The sequence below is a fragment of the Saccopteryx leptura genome, chromosome 8 (genome assembly GCF_036850995.1).
Source record: "Saccopteryx leptura isolate mSacLep1 chromosome 8, mSacLep1_pri_phased_curated, whole genome shotgun sequence".
Classification (NCBI taxonomy): domain Eukaryota; kingdom Metazoa; phylum Chordata; class Mammalia; order Chiroptera; family Emballonuridae; genus Saccopteryx; species Saccopteryx leptura.
This window is the reverse complement of record NC_089510.1, coordinates 49722953-49737752: the sequence shown is the minus strand read 5'-3', so window position 1 is coordinate 49737752 and position 14800 is coordinate 49722953. Positions and strand designations below refer to the sequence as shown.

The 14800-nt window shown below is 45.2% G+C and overlaps 1 protein-coding gene across 1 annotated transcript in view; it reads left to right on the top strand.

Annotated features, from left to right (window-relative positions):
* The window catches only part of FSTL1 (follistatin like 1), a 64614-nt gene extending 50509 nt beyond the window's left edge, over positions 1-14105 (top strand). The window contains exons 7-11 of the mRNA XM_066347232.1: positions 1589-1707; positions 3456-3568; positions 4197-4307; positions 7289-7371; positions 11440-14105. Coding sequence (XP_066203329.1) covers positions 1589-1707; positions 3456-3568; positions 4197-4307; positions 7289-7371; positions 11440-11484 — 471 coding nt within the window. The 3' untranslated portion in view covers positions 11485-14105. The remainder of the gene's footprint in view (positions 1-1588; positions 1708-3455; positions 3569-4196; positions 4308-7288; positions 7372-11439) is intronic.
* Positions 14106-14800: the final 695 nt, after the last annotated feature.

Sequence of the window (14800 nt, the reverse complement as noted above, 5' to 3'; positions counted from 1 at the left end):
CAGAGCTGGGAGATACAGGTAGGTATAAAGAGGTACTATGCCTATGTCTGGTTGATTGAACAGAGGCCAAGTGAATTGGATTGGTTCACGGTCCAGGTTCATGACCCCTACATGCAGCTCCCTAGGGATTCCGGCTATTTCCGGGGCTTGTATCAGACTGCTCTCCTGTGAATTCCACACACAGACCTGGCCTGGAGAAGTCCAGCTGGACCCTCCTGAGCACTTACAACATTTGAACTCAAGAAAGTCCTGTGCTGCTAAGCATGGCACCTGGCCAACCTTACTTCATTTCTCTCCATTAATTAATCGAAACCTCACAAGATGGACACTTAGGGAAGATTCCTCACTGAATGTATAGTGACCACAGAACATCTGAGACCTCTTCCTAGGAATTAGGACAAGAATGATAAACAGGTACTAAATGAGGGTTGTCATAGTTGTCGTAGACCCTCCTGCCGTAATGCGTGGCATGGAAAGACTTACAATCTTAGAGTGTACTACATGTGACCATGACAGTTGTGGAGGGAGAGTTGGTGGCTGGATCTTTACCTTCCACCTGGAAACCTGGACAGACTTTTCTTACAGAATCTCTGTGCCGTCTGGGGAGCCACGCTGAGGCACCATGGCGGTGCTGATTACTTCCCAGGGCAGCGGTAGGAGGCAGCCCAAGGAAAGGATTTTGAAAGAAAAAAAATCTTCCCATTGGAACTATTTAGGAAAACAACAGTGTGTAGCTTGGAATTTGGTCAGAGCCTTGAACTTGACAACCTCCTCCTACAGCTAAGGTCTTGGAAAAGTCTTGGTTTAGCATCTTAACAAAGTGAGGACAATGCCTGAGCTCACTACGCCCTTCCCTTGTGTTCATGGGATGTCGGCTGGGTCCCAGGGTGGCCTGCCCCAGGTAAGCTGAGGACCCGTGCACGGCTGTAGTGGGGCCCACAGCCCAGGACAGAGGGGTGGGGACTTGGCACCACCGGCGCCTGCAGGTTCTTAATACAGGCCCTTACTAGCCTTTGACTCCTCACTGAGGAGCCAGCTCTGGCTACCAGTGTGACAGTTAAGCACTGAGCAGGCCAGGAAAGCTGGAAATCAAGAGGTAAGAAATGGTTCTGTGAACTCTGAGGGCCACCTATGTCATTGTCCCTAAGCAGTGTGCTAAAAATATTTACCCGGGGCTCTGCCGCAGAAATTCTGACTCGTCTTCATTTTGCACATGTGTTAGGGTTTGTGGCGGCTGGCCTGAGCCAGGGGTGCCGCTGAGGCTGTCTGCAGAGTCTCTCAGCCACCGAGGCTTCTGGGGCGATGCAGGCTGTGCTCGGGCTGCCCCCCTGAGGTGGGCCTGGGTTTGAAAGGCCCCCCGTGGCCTCTGCCCAGGGACTTTCACGCTCTCATTTTGGGGCTCAGGCCCCTTCCCTCGTGCCCAGGGATCCCAGCTCTTGTTACTGTAGCTGTGTGAGGCCAAGCCAGGGCAGGGTTGGTGGGAACGTGTCAAAAACAAGATGAAACAGATGCAGGTCCAGCCCAGTGGGGGAATGCTATAACCGGGTTATACAAAACATCCTGAAAGTTTTTTTCACCCCCTTTCTAGAACTTTGATAATGGTGACTCTCGCTTAGACTCCAGTGAATTCCTAAAATTCGTGGAGCAGAATGAAACTGCCATTAACATAACTACATATGCCGACCAGGAGAACAACAAGCTGCTTAGGTGAGTGGAGTGAGAGGGGGAGGGAGGGGTCCATGAGGGGAAGGCTGGATAGGAGAGGGGGTCTGAACCCCTTCCTGCCTGCAAAGGAGCCACCAGTGTTAATGTGAAATAAAAAGCAAAACAGGAATTCTGTCTTGTTCTATTCTGTGAACATTGTGAACATTATGAACTAATATATTGAGCTCCACTGGTATCTGATCAAACAGTTATTGTTTTGGGCTAGAACTTGCAAGGAATAGAAGAATGTAATTTTAAAATAAATTATCAAAGACTTATCAGAGCAAAGTTCTTTCTGAGTGTTGTGGGTAATGTTTTAATGGTTAATTTTCTGAAGGAATTACTTTAAATATTCTTTAACTGTAGGTCTGAAATAGCTTTAGTTCTGATTTTTAAGATAGTTGGTGCTATTTTATGTAGAAAACCTTAGTTGTTACAAACGTGAGTACATCTCTCTCCTTTTCTAGTATTATTTCAGAGTAGTAATAAAAATGAATTCCTAAGATACTTCTGGTATGGTTCCAGTACATTGGCAAGAATTAAAAATAATTTAAACACCACTTTGTTTAAAAGAAGTATAAAATACGAAGCCCAGATTCTAGAAAAATTCCTTCTTAATAATAGTCCATCACCTAAATATAATATCTTGAAATCCTTCATATTTTGATAACCTAAAATTAGACAATATTTTACAAGTTCAACGTTTTATCCTCATAACATCCCAGTGAAGGAGGACTCCTTGTCTCCATTTTCCAGATGAGAAAACAGACACAGAAAGGTTGAATAACTAGCTCAAGGCCGTTTGGGTAGTAAGTGATTGTTACAGGGCTCAAATCCAGGCCACAGGAGCATGAGGGAGCAGGGATTCCATGAAACTTTTCTGGAAGATCTCTTTCTAGAATGGTGACACTTGCTTGAACTCTACATTCTTTCAAATCACACATTCTTTTCATACCATACTTCTCTCTCTTCTCTTTTGATTTCCCTAGTTTGGTTGGCTTGGTGCTTATACCATAGAGAATGGCAATTACTGGTGAGCGGGTATAGATAGCAAAATATTTTTCAATCAAAAATGGACAAAACCGCCTGACCAGGCGGTGGCGCAGTGGATAGAGCGTCGGACTGGGATGCAGAGGACCTGGGTTCGAGACCCCGAGGTCGCCAGCTTGAGCGCGGGCTCATCTGGTTTGAGCAAAAAAGCCCACCAGCTTGAACCCAAAATCACTGGCTCCAGCAAGGGGTTACTCGGTCTACTGAAGGCCTGTGGTCAAGGCACATCTGAGAAAGCAATCAATGAACAACTAAGGTGTTGCAATGCGCAATGAAAAACTAATGATTGATGCTTCTCATCTCTCTCCGTTCCTGTCTGTCTATCCCTCTCTCTGACTCACTCTCTGTCTCTGTAAAAAATAAATAAATAAATAAACAAACAAATAAATAAAATAAGCAATATGGAAATATGTTAAATAACACTTAAAAAAAATGGACAAAACCACTCAGGAAATTTTAGTTGTCTTGGGAGGAACATTTGAGTGACCTAATATTTGGGGTAACAAACTGAAGGTTGGGTGCTTATAGGAGTGAGGATGGTTGATGGTGGGGGGAGGTCAGTGTAGAGAAAAATTTTCTCAATTAACAGTCACCCCCTTGGCCTCCTCTGGGGGCCCAGGTGTGTGGTCCTGACGCTTGTTTCCTTTCTTCGGGAGTGTGCAGAGGTCTGGCTGACACATCTCTCTTGTGTTTCGTTTCAGAGGACTCTGTGTCGATGCTCTCATTGAACTGTCAGATGAAAACGCCGACTGGAAACTCAGCTTCCAAGAGTTCCTCAAGTGCCTCAACCCGTCCTTCAACCCTCCAGAGAAGAGTACGCTTAGCCTAGGCAATAGGGAGTTGCAGGGGTGGGAGCACTAGGAGGGGCCAAAACTGACGGAACGCTCTAGAGCAGGGGTCCCCAAACTACGGCCCGTGGGCCACATGCGGCCCCCTGAGGCCATTTATCCGACCCCCACCGCACTTCCAGAAGGGGCTCCTCTTTCATTGGTGGTCAGTGAGAGGAGCATAGTTCCCATTGAAATACTGGTCAGTTGGTTGATTTAAATTTACTTGTTCTTTATTTTAAATATTGTATTTGTTCCCGTTTTGTTTTTTTTACTTTAAAATAAGATCTGTGCAGTGTGCATAGGGATTTGTTCATAGTTTTTTTTATAGTCTGGCCCTCCAATGGTCTGAGGGACAGTGAACTGGCCCCCTTTGTAAAAAGTTTGGGGACCCCTGCTCTAGAGCTTGCTCAGAAGATTCCCTCCCGCTATTTTAGGTTGGCTCCAACCTGTCATCTCCATAGTGTTCAGGTCCAGAAACCTTTGGTTAATGGTCTCATTTGCTCAGATATGGCAGGTCTTGTCTGGGGAAAGGGTGAGGGACACAGACTGTCGTCAAGATATCCTGTTCCACCTTCACCCCAAACTATTGCCTCTTCTCTCTGGTCCCAACAGAGTGTGCTCTGGAGGATGAAACATACACAGATGGAGCAGAGACCGAGGTGGACTGTAACCGATGCGTCTGTGCCTGCGGAAACTGGGTGTGCACAGCCATGACCTGTGACGGTGAGCTGCGCCTCAGGCAGAAAGAAGGGATAACAGGGAGAGAGCTTCCTTCATGAAGTCACCCGAGAGAAGTCAGGGTGGGGGTGATGGGGAAGAATACAGCAGGAGCTGGGAGCAAGGAGCCTGGGCAGCGAGAGACAGACTACTCAGACTTGTCCTGCTGGAGCTCCCCGAGGCAGCACCGAGGACAAAGCACTTATCCCAGATGTGTAAGGTTTGAATATCGCTCCAGAGGCTTGGAAAAAAGAAAAGGAGTTCCAGACCCAGGGCAAGATCAAATGTTGATATGATATTGGAATAGTAATAATAATAATGAAAGGAAACAGTTATTTAGTGAGAAAAATGTGCCAGGCCCTTTTCTAAGTATTTCACCTATTAACCCACTTAACTCTTGTGACAGCTTAGGAAACCCCATACTGTATATAAAAGACTCAGGTGTTTGGAAGATAAAACAACTCCTCCTCGCCACCCATTCTCAGCAGAAAAAGGAAAAATGTTTGTAGACCTTATTTGAACAGAATTAGATACCCCTTAAAAAAGGGAAAGTTGAGCATCGGCCTGGCATGCGGGGGACCTGGGTTCGATTCCCGGCCAGGGCACATAGGAGAAGCGCCCATTTGCTTCTCCACCCCCTCCCCTCCTTCCTCTCTGTCTCTCTCTTCCCCTCCCGCAGCCAAGGCTCCATTGGAGCAAAGATGGCCCGGGCACTGGGGATGGCTCCTTGGCCTCTGCCCCAGGCGCTAGAGTGGCTCTGGTCACGGCAGAGCGATGCCCCGGAGGGGCAGAGCATCGCCCCCTGGTGGGCAGAGCATCGCCCCTGGTGGGCGTGCCGGGTGGATCTCGGTCGGGCGCATGCGGGAGTCTGTCTGACTGTCTCTCCCCGTTTCCAGCTTCAGAAAAATACAAAGAAAAAAAAAAAAGGGAAAGTTGAGGTATTTGAGACTTGGGCAAGGTGGGTTGGGGATATCAGAGAGTTTGGGAGGCCAGTGCAGAAGCCAAAGGATATGTTGGAATGACTAGGGTCCTGGGCTACAATGATGTCAAAGGTTAAAGCTGAGCACTAGGAAAAAAGCCAGGCACCATTCAGAGTGGAGGCAAGACAGAGAAGGGTGAAGCCAGGTCACATGTGCCCTGGGAAGAAAGGTCTGTTGGAAGAAATCAAGCCCCAAATTTGCATCAAATAGAGTGAACCTAAAATTATATCTTCAAAACCAACTGACATAAGAAAAAGCAGGTTGGTCCCAGGATCATGTTCAAAGTAAACTGGTAACTGGAGACAGATTGGGGATCCAGGAAGAGGTTCTTCTAAATAAAATAGTCCAGCAACACCAATAGTACAGATGGAACTCAGTACTACCCAGGGGGTCCCTTGTCTCCCACTCCCTGAGACCAAGTCTTCTCAGTGTGGGAGGGCGGGAGGCCAACCTAACTCCAGAGACGGTTGAAAGAAAGAGCAGGAAAGGCTGTGTAGAGACTACAAATGCCTACAAGTTGCTGGAGGCCAAATCAAGGGCAGGGTATCCAGGCCAAGCATGCAGTAGATGCTGAAGCCAAGAGAGAACATCTCGAAACGGTACCCAGCCTGCCTCAACCAGGAAGCATGTACTTTGTCTTCCCAAAACTCTCCACTATAGCTTTCCGCACCTAACTGCTCTGGTCTGGCTTAGTGAAGGGAGCCATCTGTTTCTAAGATGCAGGCAGTTGCTGAACAGCTGGTTTGTGATTCTCTGGATAATGGGCCCCATCATGTGCATCAGACAAAATCCAGATGATTGCTCCCATGGGACAGTGCCCATGTCCACAGCAACACTGGATGGCCCACGTTCAGAGCCCTGTGTGGGTATAAACAGTACCCTCCGTGGCGGTGCCTCGGGGGCCTTGGTGTGTGGGCCGTGGACCTGAGAGGACATTGTAGGAGTGGAATTCCAAGGCATCTCCAGGTCAGCGTCTGAAAGTCAGAAACTACCACATTCCCCATGTATAAGACTCACCTTTTCCTGAAAATTTTGGGGTCTAAAAACTGGGTGATTGTAGATTTTTTTATTGCGTCTCCTGCTTTTTCGCGCTTGTTTTTGCACTCATTGTTGAAGACGGTGATTCTCATCAGACACAGATGAGGAAAAGCTAATGGGTAGGAGTTTTGACAGTGATGTTATATGAATTTTATGATGAATAAAACTTGAGTTCAATAACTATATGTAATACATTTATTTTTTTCAAATTTCAGGCCCCCAAATTAAGGTGCGTCTTATACATGGGAGTGTCTTATACATGGGGAAATATGATCAATCCCAATGTCTAGGAAAAAGGGGCACTGAGAGGTGAAGCCAGCTGGAACCAGCGCCAAGGGAAATTGCCATGGGGGGAGGGGCAGCTGGATGCTGAAGTCAGGAAGCCATGGGTCCCTAACAACACACACTATTCTCAGTGACGTACAGATTCCTGGGATGCGTCCCAAACCTACTGCAAAAGAGCAGCTTAGAACCTGTGTTTTAAGATGTATTCTGTGATTTTTAGTTTTCACTGTGCAGGTTCAGTCAACACTATAGGTTTGGTGGTTATCAACCCCGGCTGCACATCAGAACCCTGTGCCCAGGCTCCACCTCACAACCATTAAATCAGAATCTCTGAAGGTGCAGTCTAAGCAATTATATTTGGAAACATTCTCCAAGGCCAGTGAAAGGTAGACAATCTCTGCTCCAGGAGAACTCAGTCAGGATTCAGAATCCAGACTTTCTCCAGAGCTCTCTCGGCAAGGCCCGCTCTGGAAAGGAGGTGCTGGAGCAGTTGACACTAGGAACAGAGGCCGGAGCAGAGGCGGGGCGAGTGCGTGTTTGCAGTGAGTTACTTTGCAGGTGTCAGAGGAGTTCTCCCACAATTAAATGGGAGATGAAATGAAGAACCTAGAAAGTAGGTATCAGCGGGATCCCTAACTGGCTGCCCTCAGCCACCTCTGCTCTGAGCCTTGATTCTTCTTGCAGGAAAGAATCAGAAGGGGGTTCAGACCCAGACAGAGGAGGAGATGACCAGATATGTCCAGGAGCTCCAACTCCAGAAGCACCAGGTGAGTTGCAGCGTCCATGCTGGTTCGGGTCTCTCTGCCACCACCAGCCCTTCCACCACTCAGACATTCCTGATGTCCCCGGAGACCAAAAATATGTGTTCTGTTCAGTACAGTGGGTCCTGAATGATACTCCTGTAGTATCAAATCATGATTCCATTCCCTGATGGGGTCCTTGTAGGATCCTGCAGGTCTTAGCAGATGTAGATTACAACTTGGTAAATTGCATTACAAGTGAGAATCAGCCAGTTGGTGATTTGCAAATGGGTTGCAAGTGGTTTACAAATGAGCATGGACTAAAGGAGTTAACTGTTTTCTGTCACAACCAGTGCCCAGACTCGAGGACCATGAGTTCCTGAAGGCCAAGCTCTGTGGCTTGCTCACCATTGCATCCCTGTATTTAGCACAGGGCTTGGTATATAGTTGGCTCTCAATGAGCATGAAATTAGTGGATTTGGACTCTTTCAGAAAGGAGCTGAGTTAAATGCTCAGCTGGCTAGAACACAGCCTGGGATTGACAAACAGGGAACTTGAAGGTTCTGCTTCCTGGAGACTTGAGAAGGTAATTCTGTTCAGGTTCTATGTCAAGTTGAAGGCCTTTGTATGGCCAGCAGTCACGGCCGTCGCTGCCATTCACTTGCAGGTTCACATTAGATTCGGACAGACAGTAAAGAAACAGTGGAGCCCAAAAATGGTGGGCCATTCCTTTATTCAAGTCTCACAAACATCGGCCGACGAGAAACACAGGGAAATACTTCCCTTTCACTCAGAGCTCACAAAGCCACTGACACATTATCCGGTACCACAACCAGGGGAATCTTCTCCGGTTTCTCCTAGAATGAAAGGCCTCACCAGTCCGAATGCCCCTCACTTCTGGTTCCCCATCTGCCAACACGGCTTCTTACTCTGCAAAACTGGCTTCTCTCTCTTTCCCTGCCATCTTGGCTTCTTTCTCTGCACTCTGCGTTCTCTCTGCTCTCACTCTCCAAAACTGGCTTCCTTCTTCTTCTCCTTCTCCTTCTCTCCTTTTAATACTTTTCTGGCACCAAAACCTCCTCCAGCAACTTTAGCATAACAATGGCCCTTCCCAAGCAGGAAGGTAATTAGCAGTTTCACAGATTACATACCTGGCAGTTGCCCAGTGCCATTTTTAACAATAAAAGTGAGCAAACTCAAAAAATTCAAATTTTACAAACTCATTTGCCCAACAGCCTTCTTGGGGAAAATATTCTTTGCAGAATAGTGATGCACTGACATACTTTGCTAAGGGCCTAGAGAGAAAACACAGATATGCTGGATCCCTGGGTCAGTCTTTCCACTAGTTTACCAGATAGTCTTAACAAGCATATTGTACCTTAGATCACCTGTATGTAGACTGGGTCTGGTAATACAAGCCTTCTCTCTGACATAGAAGGGTTTTTTGTTTTTTCTTTTTGCCTTTTTAAAAATTGATTTGAGAGAGAGAGAGAGATCAATTTGTTGTTGCATTTATTTATGCATTCATTGATTGATTCCTGAATGCCCTGACTGGGACCAAACCTGCAACCTTGGCATATCAGGTATGATATTCTAACCAACTGAGCTACCCAGCCAGGGCTGATGTAGAAGTGTTTATGACAGTCACAATAATTGCTGAACTATTGAAATGAAATATTTTATTTGAAAATAAAGAATTATTTATATTAATAGTAGTTACTCCTTTTTATTGATTTTATATGCATTTTATCATTATTGTCTTTAAGAATGTAGAAACCTCATGTCAGTTTTTTTAACCAAAGCAGAATTTCCTGTCCTTCAGATTTTCCATATTTCAGCAACCTTGAGTCTCCAATGAGTACAACTTCATAAAGGAAAGAAAGAACTCCATAGGAATTCCTTCCATCTTGAATGGAGAGATACTGAGAGTAGAGAGTGGGGAGTGAATTATAATAGCTGTTATTTTTAAGTGTCTCTGTCTCTGTGAGTTCCCTCCGAAGCAGATAGGAAGGCAAGGACTCAAGTACATGATTTTATTTGGGAGGCAATCCCAGGAAACACCAGAAAGGTATTTGGAAAATGAGTTCTGGAAGGGCAGGAAACAATGGACTGTGTGCCCAGGAGTATTACCACTGTAGACAAGTGGAGCTTAGTCCTGGTGCAGAATTCTGGGAACAGAGACACCATGCCTGAAGACATCCCTACACAAACTCCCGGCAGCCCTTGGTGAGGGCTGCCGCCAGCAAACATAAATTACCTGGTACTGCTGGCCTGCTAACCCGTGTGCACAGAGCGGGCTCCAGCAGCCAGAGAAAGATGCAGGCGCTGGCAGTAAGAAGCCATGCCGGTAAAGCATGGTAAAGACAGGGCACCAACAGTGTCTGCTAGTTGCCAGGCACTGTTGTTTTTATTTCCTATTTCTTTTTTATTGAGATACAATTCACATATAAAACTTACACCTTTAACGTGTATAATCCGGTGGTTTTTAGTATAGTCACAAGATGGTCAGCCACCATCACTATCCAGAATATTTTCATCATCTCCAAAAGAAAGCTCATATTCATTAGAAGTCACTCTGCATTCGCTCTTCCATGGAAACCTCTATTCTACTCTCTAATTCTATAGATTTGCCTGTTCTAGACGTACATAAATAGGAGTATACAGTATATGGTGTTCTCTGACTTATTTCATTTAGCATGATGTTTTCAAGGTTTATCCTTGCATGAACCAGTGCTTCATTTCTTTTAACTAAAAAATTTTTTCAATTACTGTCAACATACATATTTTAATCTCTCATGTCTAAATAACATACCATGGTATGGATCAATACATAATGTATATCCATGCATCAGTTTGATGGACATTTAAGTTTGCACTTTCTGGCTATGATGAATAATGTTATGAACATTCCGTACAAGTTTTTGTGTTCTCGGTTCTCTTGGGTGTACACTTAGGAGTGGAATTGCTGGATTGTATGGTAACTCTATTTAATCTTTTGAAGAAGTGCCAGGTTGTTTTCCAAAGTGGCCGCACCATTTTATATTCTTACCAGTAGTATTTCAATTTCTTCACAAACTGTCGACATTTCTCATTGTCCATTTTTCTTTTAGCCAGCCTAGTGTAGTGGCATCTCATTGTAGTTTTGGTATGCGTTTCTGTAGTGATCGAAGTTGAATAGCTCAGGTGCTTACTGGCTGTAAAGAGAATGTTGTCTTTAAAGAAATGTGTCACTGTTGTAAGAGATGGCACTTCATTACTCTCATTCTGCAGTTAAGGACAGTGAGGCACAGAAAGTTTTGTAATATACCCCAAGTCCCCCAGAAAGTAGCACAGCCACGCTTGAAGCCTGGGCATTGGGCCTCCAGAGCCTGTTGTCCATAACACTTCTCTGGACTTGGACTCAGGACATCTTGTCGCACTTCCATTTTGTATCCTTCTCTTCCTCTTTAAAATGGGGATAGTAATGTCTGTGACAGTCCCTCAGTAACCATGTCATAAATAAGACATGATCGGGCCCTGGCCAGTGTGCTCAGTGGTAGAGCATCGGCCCGGCATGTGCCTGCCATGTGGATGTCAGGGCACACAGGAGAAGCAACTATCTGCTTCTCCATCCCTCCCTTTTCCTTCTCTCTCTCTCTTTTCCCCTCCCACAGCCATGGCTTGATTGATTCTAGCGAATTGGCCTCTGGTGCTGAGGATGGCTCCCTGGCCTTCGCCTTTGGTGCTAAAAAATAAAAATAAAAATAAAAAAGATGGCTGGGTTACTGAGCAATAGAGTGACAGCCCATATGGGCAGAGCATTGCCCCCTAGTGGGCTTCCTAGGTGGGTCCTTGTCCCAGCACATGCAGGAGTCTCTGCCTTCCCCTCTTTCACTAAAATAAAAATAATAATAATCATAATAATTACAAGAAGAAGAAGAAATGATCCTTGTCTTCAAGTTGTTGGCCATCCATGGAAGAGATAGACAAGTAAACAGAACTAAAATTCAGAAAACCATGTATTTGTCAATGCTAGATAAAAGTCTTGAGGACTAGATAAATACCAGTGATTTTTAAAAATATTTGGTATCATTTATTTTCTCTTGCTTCTTGAAGGAAACAGCTGAAAAGACCAAGAGAGTGAACGCCAAAGAGATCTAGCAAGGAGGCATCTAGGAACGGTGTCCGGAGCCCGGCACCTGCTCCTTCACTTCAGCGCCGAGTCCAGTATACACAAGTGTCTGCTACAATCGCCAATTCACCAGTATTTGCTTGTATATCAACAAGTTTTATTTTGTCTATTTGCAGTAAAGGAAATTGGGTGGCCGGCTAGGAGGGGAAGGGCCATAGCCTTCATTTCTAGGAGCGATTTGAAAGAAACTGTATAAATGGGGCTGGGGGGCGGGAGGCAAGTGAATAAACTGCATCAGGTTAGGGAGGGGAGTGGACCCAGATCTGAACCACTTCTGAGTCTGCGAGAGCTATAAACACGCCGCAGGGAAGACAAGCAGTGCAGAGAGGACTCAACAGACTGTCCCTAGGGGAGGGATGAGGGGAGCTCACTGGAGAGAAGGCATTCTGCTTCCAGTCCTTTCTGTTGCCATGAGCATACAAGACTCCAGCATCTTTGCTTCTCCTTCTGCCCCAGCCACCACCTCTAGACACACAGCTGTCTGGCTGGTTCCCCAGTGTCCCTCAGACTAGAGGAGTTCATGGAAGAGCGCACACAGATGATGCAGACACTTGTGTACTTTCAGCCCCTTAGAGACCTAGCCAAATTTTCAAACTACTTGTTACCAAAGGTGCTATTTTTCTGTAAAATTTCTTTTAGCAAGTTGACTTCACTTTTCAGTTATTATCGTTTTATTGTTGTTTTTTCATATTTTATTTTCTTGACTAGAAATTAAGTTTTTGTAATTATTTTTCAGTAGTCCTGCCATGTCAGAGGTGGGGGGGGTTTGGGGTTCTTCCTGGTGCGGGGACCGCTCTAGCCCAGACTTCCCACCATGCCCCGTGCTAGCCGCAGTCCAGAGTGCGCCCCAGCCCCAGTGCAGTTCTGGTGGCTCAGCAGTCTCTCCAGGAGCAGTGGGGCCTCAGACAGAAGCCAGGGGAAGAGCGCATCTCCGTACAAAGCTTTCAAGATTCAAAACCTGATTTGTTTTCAGTTATTCTAAGTTCATGCAAATCATCAGTATTTCAGACAGAGACAAGTGCAGCTAAGCAAAGCTTAGCTATCCCAGGCTATCAACATGTTCGTTGATCTTCCACTAACTAGGAAAGTGACTATGGCCTTGTTTCTTCCTAGTTCTGGGCCTAGTTTCCTCAGTGAGCAGGTAGGAATGCATTAACCTTTCAAGTTCATAAACTATCGTCTGTTGCTCTGATCATTCGTCCCTAGCAGACAGGTTCCTGTGATTTTCCTTCTTCTCCTTAGGGTAAATGAAAAGTTGTCATAACAAGAAGCTTCAGACAACCAAAGACAAGATGCCCAAATCTGACCTCGGTCTGAATGGCCGCACAGGTCGTGCTGTGATGCAGAGCCTCTCGCGTAAACCCTGCCCTGGCAAAGAGTGGGGAGCAGAACCACTCCCCTTCTTCACTTCTGCATTTCCTCTTCAACCTTCTTGGGGACAGAAATGGCTTTTCATTTAGAGATGAGGACAAAAGGAGGTTTTACATTTCAAGAGGTGGAAAAGATGGAAATTTAATCTTGAAATTGTGATTGGTGAAAAGTCCGTTCTTGTGTCTTTTGGCTTGTGTAGTTACTAACCCCACTCAATACCACATTTCAGATGCGTTTGGAATAACAAAGATTAAAAACTTGACAAAAGATTTCCCTTTCCGAAAGCAGATTACAGACCATCAGAGGGAAATGATGTAGATTGTGCTGCACAGGCAACTCTGAGAAAGTTGTGTTGAAAATGGAATTTCTTTTACACAAGTTTCCTTGTTCTCCTTTGAAAGGAAAGGAGAACATTCTGCTTTTCTGAGCTTTTATCCATCATCCCACTTACAAGCTCCTCTTCCAACCCCGCTGGTGTGGTCCGAAACGCATCGCCCTGCCTTGGGGCACTCCCAGCAGCACACCCTGATCAAGTTCGTCCACACTCGGACACTATGCGAGTGAGAGCAAGAGCACCGGTTTGTTTTAAGCAAGAAAACCAGTGTCTCCTCACCAGCTGCATTTAGGACAGTGGTTGCCATCCAAGCTTTACTCTACCCTGCAACACTGAATTCCCAAGAGCAAATCTGCATTCCTCCTGAAAGTGAGGAAGCTATTGTCTGCACTATAGAATCATACAACCAGGTGACCATTCATGGAAAGCTGCTAAACAGCCTAGTGTACGGAGTCCTGCATAGACCAAATAAACAGGATTAAATTGGATTCAGTTCTCCAGATCTCTAAAAGCACAGGGCTTAGTCTGCAAGGTCCCTTGGGCTTTCTTATTGTGTATACCGTTTTATGAGCATTAATTACAGCATCTGTAAGAGCCAGAGTCTGTGGAAACCTCACATGCCATGACTCTGGGCTCCATCACTGTTTTTAGAAAACAAAGCTCCTCCCTCTGCCAATAAATCCATGTGAACCAGTCTGAATGTCTTTCCTTTATACTCATGTTTTTAAATAGTCAAATTTTAAGATGCAATTTGAACAAGTTTCTGTTGCCTATGTGTTTGTGAATTGTATTTGTATTTAGTAGGCTTCTATATTGCATTTAACTTGGTTTTGTAACTTCTCATTCCTTTTTTGTGTGTGTGTGGATATTATTGATAAATAAAGAAATTAAAATAACAGTTGTATTGGTTTCCTTTCCCCCAAAATAAAGTTATGAGAACATATTTACCTCATAAAAGTGGATTTGGGTTTCAGGAGCCTTAAAAGAGGCCTGAAGAATTTTCTTCTAATAAAATCTTAAAAATGCAGCTGGGAGAGAAAATTTACTCAGGACTAGAACAAGTTTTAGAAGAATGATGGATAGCGGGTCCAGGGTAGGAAGTGATAAGACAGGGAGCTCCTGTATTGAGAAGAGGTTAAACTAAATGACTCCTAAAGCCCCCATGGATCTAAGGAGACTAGAATGGCATCAGGTGAGGCTGGCTGCAGGTAAACCTGTACAAGAAGCCAAGTAGACATGGGCAGGTGGCACAGGGAGTATGCCAGGGTCTGGCTGGGTAACCTTAATGGCTTTTACCTGATACACATTATTCATAGGGATAAATATTTCCAAGTGAACTGAATGATGGCTGGTTAAAACCCTCTGTTCTACTCTGTCTAGGAGACACATGACCAACGCTTGCTTTCTACTAATTTTTATGTATTGATTTTAGAGAGTGAGAGAAACACCAATTTGTTCCACTTATTTATGCATTCATTGGTTAATTCTTGTATGCGCCATGATCGGGGAGCAAACCTTCACCCTTAGCATATTGGGATGACACTCTAACCAATTGAACTACCCAGCCAGGGCTCCTAGTG